Genomic DNA, 16,741 nt, shown 5'->3' on the forward strand with positions numbered 1-16,741 from the left:
ACATCGGATTGGCACGGTTGCGTATGAACTAAGACTACCTCCAATTGTTAAAGTTCATCCAGCCTTTCATATCAATAGATTGAAAGAGAAACTACGAGGTGAGGATAACACAGTTACTTCTCAAGAACTCATTGAAGTCAAAGATTTATCCTATGTTCCACATGAACTTGATAAGGTACTTGAATTCAAGGAAAGGAAACTTTGTAGTTGACTAATCCCTGAGGTTAAATTTAGGTGGAAAGATAGGGAAATAGAGGATTCGACTTGGGAGTTGGTTGAGATTATTCAGTGCAGTTCTCCTTCTTTTCATTGCAAGAGTGCAATGTTTTGAGAGAGGGAAAGAATGTTATATGCACATTATGTGTATATATACTAGGAGGCTAACCCACATTAGGCTTGTGAGCATAGGAGCATGGGAACAAGCTCTAGTGGAGCATGGGTTAGGACTAACCTTAAGGGTTAAGGTTAGGGTCAGGCATCCAAGGGTCACACATGGGAAATGGAGAGTCAAGAGTCACTTGAGGGCCCTCCTATATAATAGGGGCATGGAGCACACTCAAGGGAGGCTTGAGGCTTGGAGGCTTAGGCTATGGTCTCTTGTGTAGAGGATCATATCTACTCACCTACCATTTCACTCTATAGCTACATGCTATTGGATTGGAGTTATACCTCTTGATGGTATCGGACATCAAGGTAAAGGTATGATGTATTTCATTATTATTCATGTGTGCATCCCTTGGGCTCGGTGGTGGTCGGGGGTGGATGAGTTTATGCCTGATTTATATATGTTTATGCATAACAATTATCTAGAGATATCTTAGGGTTTTAACAATAATTCTCAAAATACTCACGTCATGGAAGTGGAGGCTACACGCATGAGGGGGGAGATTGCACCCAATCTTGTCTTGATGGTGACGTTGTTCTATTTCTCTTGTCTTATGCTATTGTATGCTCTTTAATATCAATTTGATTCAAGTCTTTGCTTTAATCTTTGATATATTTGTGAGTTTTTAATTAAAAGATCCTGTGACAGTACCATGGGTACTTACACTTAAAGAAAAGCAAGAAGCAAGAAGTACAAAAAGGTCATGTGACAGTGGTATCAGAACCATGGGTACTTACACTTAAAGAAAAGCAAGAAGCTCACAAAAGTCCAAAGGGTAAAGGAGACAAAGCTTCAAGGTTTGGACAAAAATTGGAAGGTTCATGGGAAATTTGTGGACCCTTGGATGAAGATTTGGATTAAGGGATGGGAGTAAATCATCACCCTGTTCTTAAAACCACCTGCACAAGTAGAAAACCACGCTTCAAGATTGAAAGTGGTTTTACTTTATACTCTATCTCCTTCAAATCTAACTGTATGGATGGATTCACCATAGCCCAAAACCCTTAGCCCCACTCTATCTCTCTCCACTCGTCACCTTCGTGTCCATCCTCTCCAACTGCGATGCGTTGGCTACGCAAATTTTCCCCCTTCTCTCCATTAGGTTCTTAACGGAGAGCATAAATTTTATTTAAAAGCTTTATAAGCTTTGATGAGAAAGCTTAATATTATAAGCCTTATAATATATAAGCTTTTAAAAGCTTTAAAAGGCCTTGTTATAAGCTTTCAATTTTGGGATTAAGCAAAAAAAAAAGAAGACAAAACCCCTTTATATGCTGGCCGGGGGCTGCTGTTTCTTATATAGACCCTTTTGTCGTTTTTTTCAATAAACTTTATATATATATATATATATATATATATATATATATATAGCTTGATAAAACTTAATATAAGAGCTTCCACACACACACACACATATATATATATCAAAACCTTATGTTCTAAAGCTTTATAATATAAGCTCTAAAACACAGACTATAAAGCTTTTTTTATAAATTTTTAGCTTTAACATTTTAGTTTAAATTTTGTTTATTTATTTATTTTAAAAAGGGAGCCATATTACTCAAACACAAGCTTCAAGTGAATTCAACACCAAGGATTACAAGGAAAAGCAAAATTGAGCAAACTCAAGATCTTCAAAGCATTATCCAAGGCTTAACGTCAAAACTCTATAAAATCAACAATGTCTCATACTTTTGTTGAGATTTGCTTTTTGCAGATTAAATCAAGGCTTTTTAATGACACTACTTACTTTTCGACATATGAGCTTTTTAATGACACTACTTACTTTTCGACATATGAGCTTCTGACTTTTTACGAACTCTGCTATGAAAGCTAAGTAATAACTACACTTTCTAAACTTTATAAATTAACAATTGAAGTTTGATATTATACTATGAATTGAAACTAACTTGTAGATTAGTATATGCAAGATCTTCGATGATTTACCAATTAAGTATTTGCCTTGTGTAATTTGATTACTTGCATAAAATAAAACTTATTTTTTGTCGAATCGTTTTCTTCTAACTAATATTTTGCATCCAACCTAAGTAAGTTTCTCCAATTTCCATGATTTTAATCATCAGCAAATTAAGACGTCACATATGCTTGTGATATTTGTGTCCTTTTAATGATGTATTTTGTAACAAAACTATTTGACACTTGCAAGTAAGTTGCTACCCTCTATAACTTAGTAAATAATTCCTCCAATATTTCTACATAAGCTTGATCTTTCAGATAGTGATTCTAGCACTTCCAAGTAAGATTCTCATTATTATCCTTGTAATAGTCAGCATGCTTTAAATATAATCTTGTTGTATTTAACAAGTAAAATATTTTTAATTCAATTGTTAAATAAGTTCATAATTATATTGACTAAATTTGGGGGTAAACCAATTTCTTATAATATTCTTGGAATGTCTCTTTTGTGGCCGTGAATACAGATAACCAGTTTCATACGAATTCGATCATTCGATAAATTCACACCCCAAATCTCAGCATCAACATTATTAAAGACTAAAACCCCTCCAAAATCATTTGACACATCTCTTAATGACCATAATGCAGGCTAAGGTAGATGTTTCACTAAAAGCTAGTAAACATGATTCAAAGAAGTATTACAGGTGTAACGAGATTGGACATATTGTATAAAATTGTGCATGGAAGTCAAAGTTTATTTCACTTAGACTCAATACGATTAATGATGATGATGAAGAAATATACCACGATGACTACTCTGACTCTTGAGGTAGCATATTTATTTAATTTGATTATTTAACACTTTTTGGTAAATTTCAAGGAGAGTTTTTATGCATCAAAAGTAGAACTTCTTGAAGGAACTGACCCTTTCATCTTGAACTATACTTTATGAAATTTTCACTATGTATTAGGCTTGTGGTACACGGACATGAGATTAATCCTGTGTCAAGGATTCCGATACATACTTATCTCTAGATCTGTGTGGGATAATTTGTGGGTGGTATGGGGACACTAGAATTTATTACACATAGAAGTCCTTGATACAATGTCTTTTGTTATGATCAGACAAGATACTCGAATTTATATATTATAAGACAATTGATCTCCTTTGCTCGCAATAAGCAAACACTCATCTGAGGTCAATTGCTTATCCAAGAAGGAGGGATGTTACATAATGTCTACCCTTTAGTTGTATGGGGACGCCTAGATGCTAGTATGCCATCCCAATGAATTGGTATCATGGGTGAATCCACATTAAATACTGATTACCTAGTGGTATTGGCGTAGCTTGAGACCATGCTCGACGGGTGTATGTTGTTGAGGTGTAACAAGTAGTACCATGCTTGAGAACTGTATTATGGTCAAAGTAAAATAAGTGGACTATGCTAACGGTCGAAGTGTAACAAGTGGTTTATGCAAGTGATGTGCCATGCTCATTAGAGTGTAACAAGTGATAACTCACACCATGCTAAATGATGTGTATAATGATGTGTATAATGATACTCTCATCATAGTGAAACAAGTGGTGAATATACGTTGTGTTTGTGCCTATCAACGTTTCATATTGGAATTAATTGTAGAGAAGGGCAATTAATTGGGATATGTTTACAAAAATAGGTGATGAGCAGTGCATGTGTTGCACATAAGGGATCTTGTCTATATCATATTATTTTGTATTATTATTTGTGATTTGATGATGAGTGTGAGGGTCACCAATTTAGGTGTCGCACGAGTTTTGTTGTTGAAGTCCATGTTTACCTAAGCCTCTAAGCCATGCCTTTGTGCCTTTGTGCCTTTGAGCCATGGGTCAATGAACCTTTGAATTTGTTTGTGGTATTCCATGTCTGTAAGAACCTCTGAGCCATGCCTTTGTGCCTCTGAGCCATGTTTGGACCTCTGAGTTTACCTTACAGGTTATGACATCGATAGCTACTAGCATAATATTCTTGTTGTAGCATTTTCTTCTACACAACTGAGGACAGTTGCTTCCTCAAACGGAAGGACTGTTGCAAGTATATCTTTTATCATATTTTTGATGCATAATAATCGTAGAAAAACATACTTGATTTAATGTGTGCAGAAAGCATCTTAATGGAATGTGCGAATATGCACAAGGTTATTTTATGAGTTATTTTTGTTGGCCGCATGCCAAATGTTTGTATAAATTATTCATGCACACTTGTGCATGGCGTTGCTATATTCCTAGCATATATGCTAGAGGAGTTTTGATTATTTACACTTAGTATGTGAACAAGCTTTAGTGCTTGAGCTATTTTTGTAAAAGTAGAAAAGCAATCCCAATTTTGTATGCACAACTATTAATAGATTCTTGGGCTATTTATTGAATACAATTCTCAAAATACTCATGCCATGGAAGTGGAGGCTACACTCATGAGGGGGGAGATTGCACGCATGAGGGGGGAGATTGCACCCAATCTTGTCTTGATGGTGATGTTGTTCTATTTCTCTTATCTTGATGGTGATGTTGTTCTATTTCTCTTATCTTATGCTATGGTATGCTCTTTGATATCAATCTGATTCAAGTCTTTGCTTTAGTCTTTGATGTATTTGTGAGTTTTTAATTATTTATTCAAGAAGTACAAAAAGGTCCAGTGAAGACAGTAGTGACAGTGGTAGTGACAGTAGTGACAGTGAGTGGTAGTGACACTGGTATTAGAGCCATGGGTACTTACACTTAGTGATAGTGGTATTAGAGCCATGGGTACTTAGAGTTGAAGAAAAACAAGAAGGTCATACAAGTCCAAAGGGTAAAGGACACAAAGCTTCAAGGACCTTTGGACAAAACTTGCAAGGGTCATGGGAAATTTGTGGACCCTTGGATGAAGGTTTTGATCAAGGGATGAGAGTAAATCATCACCTTCTTCTAGAAACCACCCTGCACAAGTAGAAAACAAGGCTTCAATATTGAAAGTGGTTTTACTCTATACTCTATCTCTCTCAAATCCAACCGTATGGATGGATTCACCATAGCCCAAAACCCTTATCTCCAGTCTCTCATCTTTAGAAGATTGATGGAGCAAGAAATCTATCATAAGGGCTGTGTACACTTATTTTTTTCCTTCTCCCAATTTATCTTTTCATTTCTTTTTTCTTTCTCCCTTTTGCGCATTGAGCACTAATGGCCTTTTTTTTAAAACCAAAGCTGTAAGCAACAACTTTAAATTATATATATATATATATATATATATATATATATATATATATATATATACATATTCTTTAAAAAAAAATAGAGAACCATGTGTTGTTGCGCCTCCTTCCTTTCTATCTCTCTCTGCTCACCGCCTTCGTGTCCATCCTTTGCAATTGCGGCATTACACGACCGGGTTCTTAACAGAGAGCGTAACTTTTCTTTAAAAGCTTTATAAGCTTTGATGAGAAAGCTTAATATTATAATCTTTGTAGTAACCTTTATAATATATAAGCTTATAAAAGCTTTAAAAGGCCTTATTATCAGCATTGTTATAAGCTTTAAATTTTGGGATTAAATAAATAAAAAAGAGACAAAACCCTTTTATACCCTGGTAGCGTGTTGTTTCTACAGACCCTATTATAGTTTTTTTTACAAACTTATATATATATATATATATATATATATATATATAGCTTGATAAAACTTATTATAAAAGCTTCCATAAATATATATATAACAAAACCTTATGTTTTAAAGCTTTATAATATAAGCTCTAAAACACAGACTATAAAGCTTCTTTTTATAAAGTTTTGGCTTTAACATTTTAGTTTTAATTTTATTTATTTATTTATTAAAAAAAGGGGGCCATATCACTCAAGCACAAGCTTCAAGCGAATTCAACACCAAGGATTACAAAGAAAAGAAAATTTGAGCAAACTCAAGATCTTCAAAGCATTATCCAAGGCTTAACATCAAAACTCTATAAAATCAATAATGTCTCATACTTTTGTTAAGATTTTCTTTTTTGCAGATTAAATCAAGGCTTTCTAATGACACTACTTACTTTTCGACATACGAGCTTTCGACTTTTTATGAACTCTGCGTGAATGCTAAGTAATAACTATACTTTCTAAACTGTATAAATTAACAATTGAAGTTTGATATTATACTATGAATTGAAACTAACTTGCAAATTAGTAAATCTTCGATGATTTACCAGTTAAGTATTCTCCTTGTGTAATTTGATTACTTGCATAAAATAAAACTCCGACTCTTGACGTAACATATTTATTTCATTTGATTATTTAACACTTTTTGGTAAATTTCAAGGAGAGTTTTTATGCATCAAAAGTAGAACTTCTTGAAGGAACTGGCCCTTCCATCTTGAACTATACTTTATGAAATTTTCATTATGTATTAGTCTTGTGGTACGGAACATGAGATTAATCATGTGTGACGGATTGCAATGCACACTAGAATTTATTACACAGAAGTCCTTGATACAATGTCTTTTGTTATGATTAAAGAAGACACTCGAATTTATATATTATAAGACAATTGATCTCCTTTGCTCGCAATAAGCAAACACGCATCTGAGGTCAATTGCTTATCCAAACAGGAGGGATGTTGCATAATGTCCACCCTTTAGTTGTACAGGGACGCCCGGATTCTAGTGTGCCATCCTAGTGAATTGGTATCATGGGTAACTCCACATTAAATACTGATTACCTAGTGGTATTGGCATAGCTTGAGACCATGCTCGACGGGTGTATGTTGTTGAGGTGTAATAAGTAGTACCATGCTTAAGAATGTATTGTGGTCAAAGTGAAACAAGTGGACTATGTTAGACAACTACACACGGTCAATGGGTAACAAGAGGTTTATGCAACTGATGTACCATGTTCATTGAAGTGTAACAAGTGGTAACTCACACCATGCTAAATGTTGTGTATAATGATACTCTCATCATAGTGAAACAAGTGGTGAATATATGTTGTGTTTGTGCCTATCAACATTTCATATTGAGATTAATTGTAGAGAAGGGCAATTAATTGGGATATTTTTATAGAAATAGGTGATGAGTAGTGCATGTGTCGCACATAAGGGATCTTGCAATGGACAGCATCAAATCAACCTCTATTGGGATACTCCTCCAATGGCATTGAGATACACTTAGATACACCTTGGCATCCCATACTTGGACACATCGTATATCCAAACATAATGCTACCTTTACAAAAGCCAAATCCTATCACGTGATCTAATCACCTATACCCAAGAAGTATTGAAGCTCACCCAAATCTTTCATTTTCAAACTTCTTCTTAAGAAGCATATGTCATCATCACTATCACCTTTGATAATCATGTCATAAACATAGATAACCACTACTATAATAATCCCTCTATCAATCTTTCTCACATAAATCAACATTGGATATCTAAAATTTAATAGTGACAAGATACTCCCCCTATCTTGTGTGATCATGCCCTAGGTACATGCTTCAAATAGTAGAAGGCTTTGTGCAACTTACAAATAAAATCTGGGTGGGTATGATCCTCATATCCTAGTGGCTACCATGTAAACTTCCTTCTATAAGTAACCATGTAAACTTCCTCCTATAAATCACCATGTAAAATTATAGTCTTTACATCCATATGATATAATGACCATCCCTTAGATGTAGCCATAGCAATGATCGCCCTCATGGTTTCCATCCTAGCAATCGAGACGATAGTCAATGCCATATGTATATGCATATCCCTTGGCAACCAATCCTACCTTGTACATACTGATAGAACCAATTGAATTATTCTTCACTTTGTAGACCGACTTACAGACAAAGGCACCAAATATCATGTCTCTGTAGAATCATCTAATGTAACCATCTCTTCATCCATGGCATCTTCCCAATGTTGATGTCCAAGTGTCTTCTCAAAACATGTAGGCTCTCCCTCTTATATAGCTTTAACTATATATACATAATGATGGGTTATATACCAAAAATATATCAACTTATCCACCACTGGATATCTGATGACGTTAATAGACTTATGTACATCTAGATCACTGCTAGGTGTTCTCAACACTTTTATACACCATGATCACTGTTAGGTGTTCTTAACACTTTTATACACCAAGTGTAACAATAACCAACTCCTCATCAAGGCTTTGTTCTGAGACACTATCATCGTCAATAAAGGAGTGACTTGCTAAAATAACGTCAGGTATTATGAAAGACCAATCCACCTTTTCTTTTCCCTTGCATGATACATGTGAACTTGCTAATTTTTTAGCCCCTACGGTACCACCACATGACACATTAGAATGCCTAATGTTTTTTTGCCTCAACGTGCTTGAACAAGGTCTCACAATAGACTCATTGCTAGAGGACTCTCTTGGTCCACTAAGTGCCTGTGTGAATGCTACTTATCATTATCCTTCAGTGGCATATATACTTATATGATTAAACACAACACGTTGGAACTACAACAACATGGGTTAAAAGGGGGAGTAGAAGGCTAGGCTGCTGCTTCTTCCCCCCCCCCCCTCTCTCTCTCTCTCTCTCTCTCTCTCTCTCTCTCTCTCTCGTGTCAAATAGGCTTTTGTTCTCTCTCGTCTCTCTCAAACTCTGTGTCTCATGGGCGTTGGGCCAAGAAGTGGAGTTTGCAGGGAGGGAGGCGATGGAAGCGGTATGGAGAGAGAGGGGGGAGGGGGGGTTCTGTCAGAATGTACAACAGAAAATGACGTAACTACTATGAGAAAGAAAACACAGAAGTCTGTATAAACTCTGCTACATACACGAAGATCCGATACAAGAGGAAGTGGGGGAGCAAGGGTGGTATTTATACCACCCTATAATGCTAGTCGGCCAGCCCAAAAATAGCCGACAGGCTAAGGAGATGTCCATGACTGGAAATCATCAGTCGGCCAACAGAGCCAGTAGTCGGCTAGAACATGATCCAGTCGGCCAACACTATAGTAGTCGGCCTATAGCAACAATCCCCACAACCAAGAAAAATAGGAGAAAAACACGAAAAAATGGAGAGAGCTTCTAGGCGGGCACACCCACAACAGAGGCCCCCACTGAGTAATATGGTACAGATAGGAGATGACTGCTAACACCCCCTCTTAGCTCCTGGATGTGGAACCAACCCCAGTGAGCTGGAGTGTTGCTGGAGCACGCTTGAGGTAGAGACTTCATGAAGAGGTCTGTTGCATTGTCCTCCATCATCAAACAATAAACCAGCAAGATGTCACTAGCTAAAATCTTCTCACGAACAAAGTGATATTGTATCTCTATGTGCTTGGTCCGGGCATGGAAGATCGAGTTCCGAGAAATAGCTATACAGATTTACACTGGATGACCATGGGCTCCTTCTGGGAAACCCAATCTCACCAAGTAACCTACGTAGCCACACAACCTCGCAAGTAGCATCACGAGTGGCCCGATACTCTTCCTCTGCAGAAGACAAGGCAATAGTTGGCGCCTCTTGGCTGCTCCATGAAATAGCTCCTGATCCAAGGGTAAATCCATAGCCTGATGTAGATTTCCTCGTGTCTGGATCTCCTCCCCAATCCGAGTCACTCCAACCTTGGAGTCTAACTCCATCCGTCGTTCCCCCTCTAGTGTCATAGAAGGGTCTAAGATCCTTCGTACCCTGCAGATACCGAAAGATCCGCAATCCTGCATTCCAATGAGTCTTCAAAGGTGTCTACATGAAAGAGCTCAACAGCCCCACTGGAAAGCTCAAGTCCAATTTGGTGTTTAGCAACCAAATCAATGAACCATCAAGCTTTCGATACAAAGAGGCATCAACCTGCTCACAAGGATCATTAACTGTAAGTTTGGTGTTCAGGTCCATCGATGAAGAAATAGGCTTGCAGTTCTCCATCCCAAAGGTCTCCAGCAACTCATGAACATACCATTGTTGAGAAACAAAGAATCCCCTCTAGGTCTGCCAAATCTCCAATCCCAAGAAGAAATGGAGTAAGCCTAAGTCAGTCATCTCAAACACTTTTGACAAGGTAGCCTTCGTCATAGCTATGTGCTCCACATGACCGCCAGTGAGAATGAGATCATCCACATAAAGGATAATCAACGTGACCATACCACATTCTTGAAAGAGATACAAGTTAGGATCTGCACAACTGATCTCTGAAAACCTATCCATATAAAGAAGGAATCAATCTTCTGATTCTAAGCCCTGGGAGCCTGCTTAAGAGCATACAAGGTTTTTCGTAACCTGTAAACCATCCCCTTTGATCCTGGAACCTCAAATCCTAGAGGTTGCTCAACATACACCTCCTCCTGCAAGTCACTATTAAGGAATGTAGATTTTACTAAGTGGGGGGAATGTGACACACCTGCCACTAATCACTCTACGGATACATGGGAAAAGAGGGTAAAGATCAAGGTGAATACAAATTTATAGCCAGGGAATGTACGAAGTCCAAGCAGTGTAAAATAAAGACACAACTGGTCAGTTCAAGAGTGAAAAAGAAGTGGTGGCTCATCAACAGTGGATGCTGGAACCTGCTCATCAAAGACAACATCCGTGCTGACAACAACCTCGTTTCGCTCTGGGTCATATAACTTGTAGCCTTCCTTTGGAAAGAGAGTTATATCCCACAAATACAAGCTTCTGGGAATTTGAGTCAAGCTTCTCCCTCTGCTTCTTTGGAATGTGAACATAGGCATCACTCCAAAACACACGAAAATGGGAGACATGGTTTCCTGCCAAAATAAGCCTCATACGGAGTCATCTTTGGTACTGAAGTCATCGGAGATCGGTTGAGGGTATGGACAGCCATAGCTACAACCTCTCCCCAAAGTGGATGAGGAAGATCATGAGGAAGATCATGATGCTTGAGCATCATCCTTGCCATCTCCACCATAGTTCGGTTCTTACGCTCAACTACTCCATTCTCTGAAGGCAAACTTGTATTGGCCAGCTCTCGCTTGATGCCATGTTTTGCACAAAATCGCACAAAAGCATTAGAAGAGAACTCCCCTCCTTTGTCAGCCCAAAGAGTCTTCACCTACAATCCAGACTCCTTCTCCACCATAACATGCGACTCCTTGAACTAAGTAAAGGCTTGGTCCTTCTGGGAAAGAAAATAAACCCATGTAAATTTACTACAATCATCCACAAGCAGCATAAAGTAAAAAGAACCCCCCAAGGATGGGGTCTACAAAGGTCCACACAAGTCAGTGTGTACCAACTCCAAAGGTTTCAAAGCCCGCCTAGTAGCCTGCTTTGAAAAAGATTCATGTGTTGCTTACCACAAATGTAAGAACTATAGTGTCCTTGCCTGCATGCCAACATCTGGCAAGCCATCCACCATCTGGTCCCGGAAAGCCCGCCACAACGCATCCACATTCAAGTGGCCAAAACGAAAATGGCACAAATCACCGAGCCGAGTACCTGTCAGAGAAGAGAGTGCTGAGAGTTTGTAAATCCCATTCTCCACTCCACCTTCCCAAACAACCTGGCCTATTGCTTTGTCCCGAAGAGAAACAAAATGCTCATCAAACTCCACCTGGATGCTAGCCTTCAAACCTCATGCATTAACAAAAGATGAAAACCAAGTGTTGGGACATAAAGAACACGGGAGGAATGCTTCCCCCATTTGCCATCGGGAATAATCTCCATCCTGCCCTCACTATGAATCGAGATAGTGAAATTGTCACCAATGAAAATGTGACCTGTCTGCCATTGAAGATCCTGTGATAACTCTCGAGAAGGAGTCATGTGCCTGGAAGCACCACTATCGAGAATCCACTCCTGAATGAGTATCCGGTGAGACCAACTGCCTCCCTGCTCGAAGAAGATGAAGCATTTGTGTCCATAATCTCCAAGTGCACAAAAGCTAGAGTCTTTGTAGCTGCAACTGAAGAATCAACACTCTAAACGGTATTCCACTAGGGACACTTCCTCCAATAGTGACCCTTATGGCCACAATGGTTACATGTCCGCTCGGCCTTCAGAGCATCATGCTTTGAGTTGGGCTTCTTCTCAGAAGACTTCTCCGATGAAGACTTCCCTTTGCCCTTATTGTTGTTGTTGTTATACAGCCCTTCGATCGCTGGCCAATCAAGGCCTCAAAACCTCCGCCCTGTGGAGGTTTTAAAACCTCCACAGGGCCCTTTGATCGCTAGCCAATCAAGGCCTCAAAACCTCCGCCCTGTGGGTTCATAAAACACTCTTCCTGGTCCAAGACCATAGGCACAAGCTCCTCCCATGTGATGGTGTTGAACCTCCCATTGGTGATCAAAGAGGAGTACAAATCTAAATATTGAGATGTCAGATGAGACAACGTGGTGGCCATGTCCTCTGAAGATATCTCCTTCCCAGCCTGAAGAACCTCTTGCTGAAGAGCTTGGAGCTTGTTGATGTGCTCCCACATCGTCGAAGACTTTGCAGGATTCATCACTCGCATCCGCACTTCCAAGGAGATCCGCTTCATGGGTGATACCCTGTTATACAGAGAAGGTAAGTGTTACCAAATCCCTCTAGCCAGTGTCATGTGTTTGATATTATTAATCACTTGGGGTGTGCAATTAAGGAAGATGAAAGAACGCACACGGGCATTGACATGATCCCATAACTATGCTTGAGTAAAAGCTCCCCATCCTCCAACTTTGGCCGTGGAACACCAACCACAATGAAATCAGCCAAGTCATAAGACTCTAGACAGACTTCATCTCATTACCTTCTAGATGCCATAGTTGGTCCCGTCCAACTGTCGATCCACCGGGAATGTGGGGAGTGGGATCTTCATGTGCTTCTCAGCCATCTCAAGCAAATCTTCCATCTCAAGGGTTCACAAAGTCTTGTGAAGGGAGAGTGGGTGGGAAAAAAATGAAGAAGAGGCTGCAAACACTATGCAAGGTGGCTGTCCAATAGTGATGGCCGCCTTCTACCCGATCTCCAAGTCCCGAACAGCCCAAGAATTCTCCAATCAGCACCAAAAATCAGCAAACCCTCAAGCTCCCACTGTCTCTAAGCTTCAAGCCACTTGAGGCTCTGATACCATGTTGGAATGCACAGCGGAAAATGAGACAACTACTGTTGAGAAACAAAACGCATAAGTGTAGAGAGAGAGAAGCTATATAAACTCTACTATATACACGAAGATCTGATACAAGCGGAAGTGGGGGAGCAAGGGTGGTATTTATACCACCCTATAGTGCTGGTCGACCAACCCAAAAACAACCGACATATTGAGGAAAGGTCCACGACTGGAAATCATCAGTCGGCCAACATAATAAGTAATCGGTTAGAACATGATCCAGCTGGCCAACATCACAGTAGTCAGCCAACATCAACAGTCCCCACGACCAAGAAAAATATGGAAAAAATGGAGAGAGCTCCTGGGCGGCGGGCACACCCTCAACAGAGGCCCTCACTGAGAATATGGTACAGATAGGAGATGACTGCTGACAGTTGCTACATGGCTTGGGGGAGGTCGTGGGCGAGGGTTGTTGGATGCGGTAGAGGGGGGTGCGGGGGACTGGTGGGGTGGAAGGTGGTCTAACGCGACTAAGAGATCTTCTCATCTCATGATAAGAAAAAGCCTTATTCTTGGACCTTTAACGTGTGCAGAAAACCCCTTAGAAAATATTTTTTTGAATTAATTAATGCGTTTCGACGTGCTAAATAGTAGTGATGTTATTTTGCCTACGTTCGCCCATGCGCAAGCAGCAGTGAGACAACGCGCATTATGCGATGTGGACACCCCCAGGTTGTGAACACCAGCCAGTACTATCACAAATTAGGGTTTCGTGTCCTTAGCTCAGACTGTGGTTCTTGTGCTTCTTTGCTGCGACGATGTGGAAGCTCAAACGATCTCTCCGATGGCAAGCGAGTACATCAGACTATCGTCGAAAACGGGTCAGAACAGAATCCCTACTTGGCCAATCGTCTCGTACGAATGTACGGATCCTGTGGAGCCTTAGAGGATGCACATGCAGTGTTTGCCCTCATGTCCCAGCATGATCAGTTTTCATGGATGTTCATCATTTCAGCATATGTCAGGCATGGACAAGGTGAAACTGCACTGCAGCTATTTGGCCGAATGCAGCTTAAGGACGTTGTGCCTGACAAGTTCATAGTTGCAAGCCTTCTTTCTGCATGTGCTGGCATGGCAGACATAGCTCAGGGCATGCACATACATACATGCATAATGAAGAATGGGTTTGAAGGAGACATTGTCATAGGTACTGCCCTTGTCCACATGTATGCAAAGTGTGGCAGCCTCGAAGATGCACAGCAGGCATTCAATAATATGCCTGAAAGAAATATGTTGTCATGGACGGCCATGATTACTGCATATGCACAGCATGGGCGAGGTGATGACGCTCTCAGAGTGTTCGATCAAATGCAGCAGTATGGAACCCTGCCAGACCAGGTGACCCTCACAAGCCTTCTCCCAGCATTTACAAGTGCGGTAGCTATGGTTCAAGCCAAGAAAATGCATTCTCGCATTGTGGGCAGTGGACTCAAGGGAGATGTCCCTGTGGGAAATTCTCTTATCAACATGTACGGCAAGCTCAACAGTGTGGAGGATGCATGGCATACTTTTAATAGGTTGCCAAAGAGGGATACTGTCTCATGGACGGCCATGATTGGCATATATGTCCAATATGGGCAGAGTGAGGATGCTCTTCAACTATTTGAGCAAATGCATTTGGAAGGAATAGAAGCAAACAGAGTGACCTATGTGAATATACTTTCTGCATGTGCCACTCCAATTTTACAAGAGAGAGGAAGGTTGCTACACGCTTGCATCATGGGAACAGAGCTTGAGTCGGATGTCATGGTGGGAAATACTCTTATCAATATGTATGCAAAAGGTGGTAGAGTAAAGGATGCACATACAATGTTTGACAAAATGCAGGAACGAGATGCAGTTTCTTGGACTGCTGTGATTACAGCATATGCTCAGCATGGATTAGGTAAGCTTGGACTAGAACATTTTGATAAAATGCATTTGAGTGGCATTGAACCCAATAACGTCACTTTTGTTAGCGTCCTTTCTGCATGTGCTAGCATGTCAGCCTTAGTTGGTGGCAAGAAAATCCATCATTCTATCATTGATAGTGGGTTTGATTCTGACATTGTGGTACAGACTGCCCTTATTCATATGTATGGCAAGTGTGGGAATCTAGATGAAGCACGAGGACTCTTTGACAAGATGTCGGAGCGAAATGTTTGTGCATGGGCTTCTATGATTGCAGCTTATGCTCATAACGGGCATGGGGAAGAGGCACTTCAGCTCTTTACCACCATGAAGGGAGAACATTTAAGACCAGATGGGGTCACCTTTCTTAGCATTCTTTCAGCATGTAATCATTCTGGCCTTGTGCTCGAAGGTCATCACTTTTTTGTTTCAATGACACAAGTTTATGGCATCAAACCAGTTGTGGATCACTATCACTGTATGATTGACTTATATGGAAGGGTAGGGAGGCTGGAAGAGGCAAAGAACATGATCCATGACATGCCATATGAACCCACTGTAGTGACATGGATGACATTGCTTAGTGCTTGCAGAACCCTTGTAGATGTGGAACGAGGAGAACATGCTGCGAACTGCATATTTAGACTGGATCCAGAGAATGCAAAGCCTTACGTAATGCTATCAAACATTTATGCAGCAGCAGGCAGGGCAGATGATGCCACAATTACCATGAACAGAATGAAGGAAAAGTGCCCATCAGTACAAGAGTCTGAATAATCAGTTCAAGGGTTTGAAGGCATATCAAACTCCAGACGCAGGTGGGATTTTCAGTCTTATCATCAGTTTCAGGTTGACTCTGGCACACAGCTTTGTGCCTTTGCGTGAATTAAGGACATAACCTGCAAGTTAAAGATCATCAGTCATGATACAGCAATGGCATTGTCTCCAATTCTACTGCAAATTGAAAGGTATTTCATGGATATTTGAATCATCAAATCAAGGAGTGAATGTCTTTTCCATCTGCCTGATGTTATCTGCATCTCTTGCAGGTTGGAAGCTTCAATATCAACCTTCACACTTTTTAGGTATTTGTTCAGAGCCATATTTGGTCGATTGCCAGTTAAGACATGGACCATTGCTCCATGGAGGATTATGGATGGATTTGTTTTTGTGTGGGAACATATATGGAATTTGTATCTCTATATTGATTTAAATCAAGAAAGTTGACCCTATGTTGGAACCTTTTTTGAGGATGGGCCATGGTTAGTGTGTGGTTGATGAGTAGTACCATTATTTTAGAGACAGGGATGTAATGCATGAGGTATGGTGGCCTAGTCGAGATGGGAAGGATAGTACCCACAAGTTTTTTTTTGAGACTTGGGCAAGGTCTAAAGCATACACATCACCTATATTGTCTGGTGGGTTTTCATGCATGAATTGGCCTGACACACCAACCATTTCTTGAAACTTACAGTAAAGG

The 16,741-nt window shown here is 40.0% G+C and overlaps 1 protein-coding gene across 2 annotated transcripts; it reads left to right on the top strand.

Moving 5' to 3' along the window:
* The first annotated feature begins 13,924 nt into the window (after positions 1 to 13,924).
* On the top strand, positions 13,925 to 16,509 carry LOC147614106 (pentatricopeptide repeat-containing protein At2g33680-like). 2 transcript variants are annotated; one of them, XM_086780640.1, is made up of 2 exons: positions 13,925 to 15,256; positions 15,430 to 15,532. In XM_086780640.1, exons 1-2 carry the CDS (start codon positions 14,023 to 14,025, stop codon positions 15,471 to 15,473), a joined length of 1,278 nt encoding a protein of 425 aa, XP_086636766.1. In that variant the 5' UTR covers positions 13,925 to 14,022; the 3' UTR covers positions 15,474 to 15,532. The 2 variants fall into 2 exon arrangements, with proteins under 2 accessions (XP_086636766.1, XP_086636765.1); XM_086780639.1 differs by adding an exon at positions 16,311 to 16,509 and having other exon boundaries at positions 13,930 to 16,229.
* Positions 16,510 to 16,741: the final 232 nt, after the last annotated feature.

Source organism: Cibotium barometz, chromosome 42 (assembly GCF_041138505.1).
Source record: "Cibotium barometz isolate CiBa-2024 chromosome 42, ASM4113850v1, whole genome shotgun sequence".
Lineage (NCBI taxonomy): Eukaryota > Viridiplantae > Streptophyta > Polypodiopsida > Cyatheales > Cibotiaceae > Cibotium > Cibotium barometz.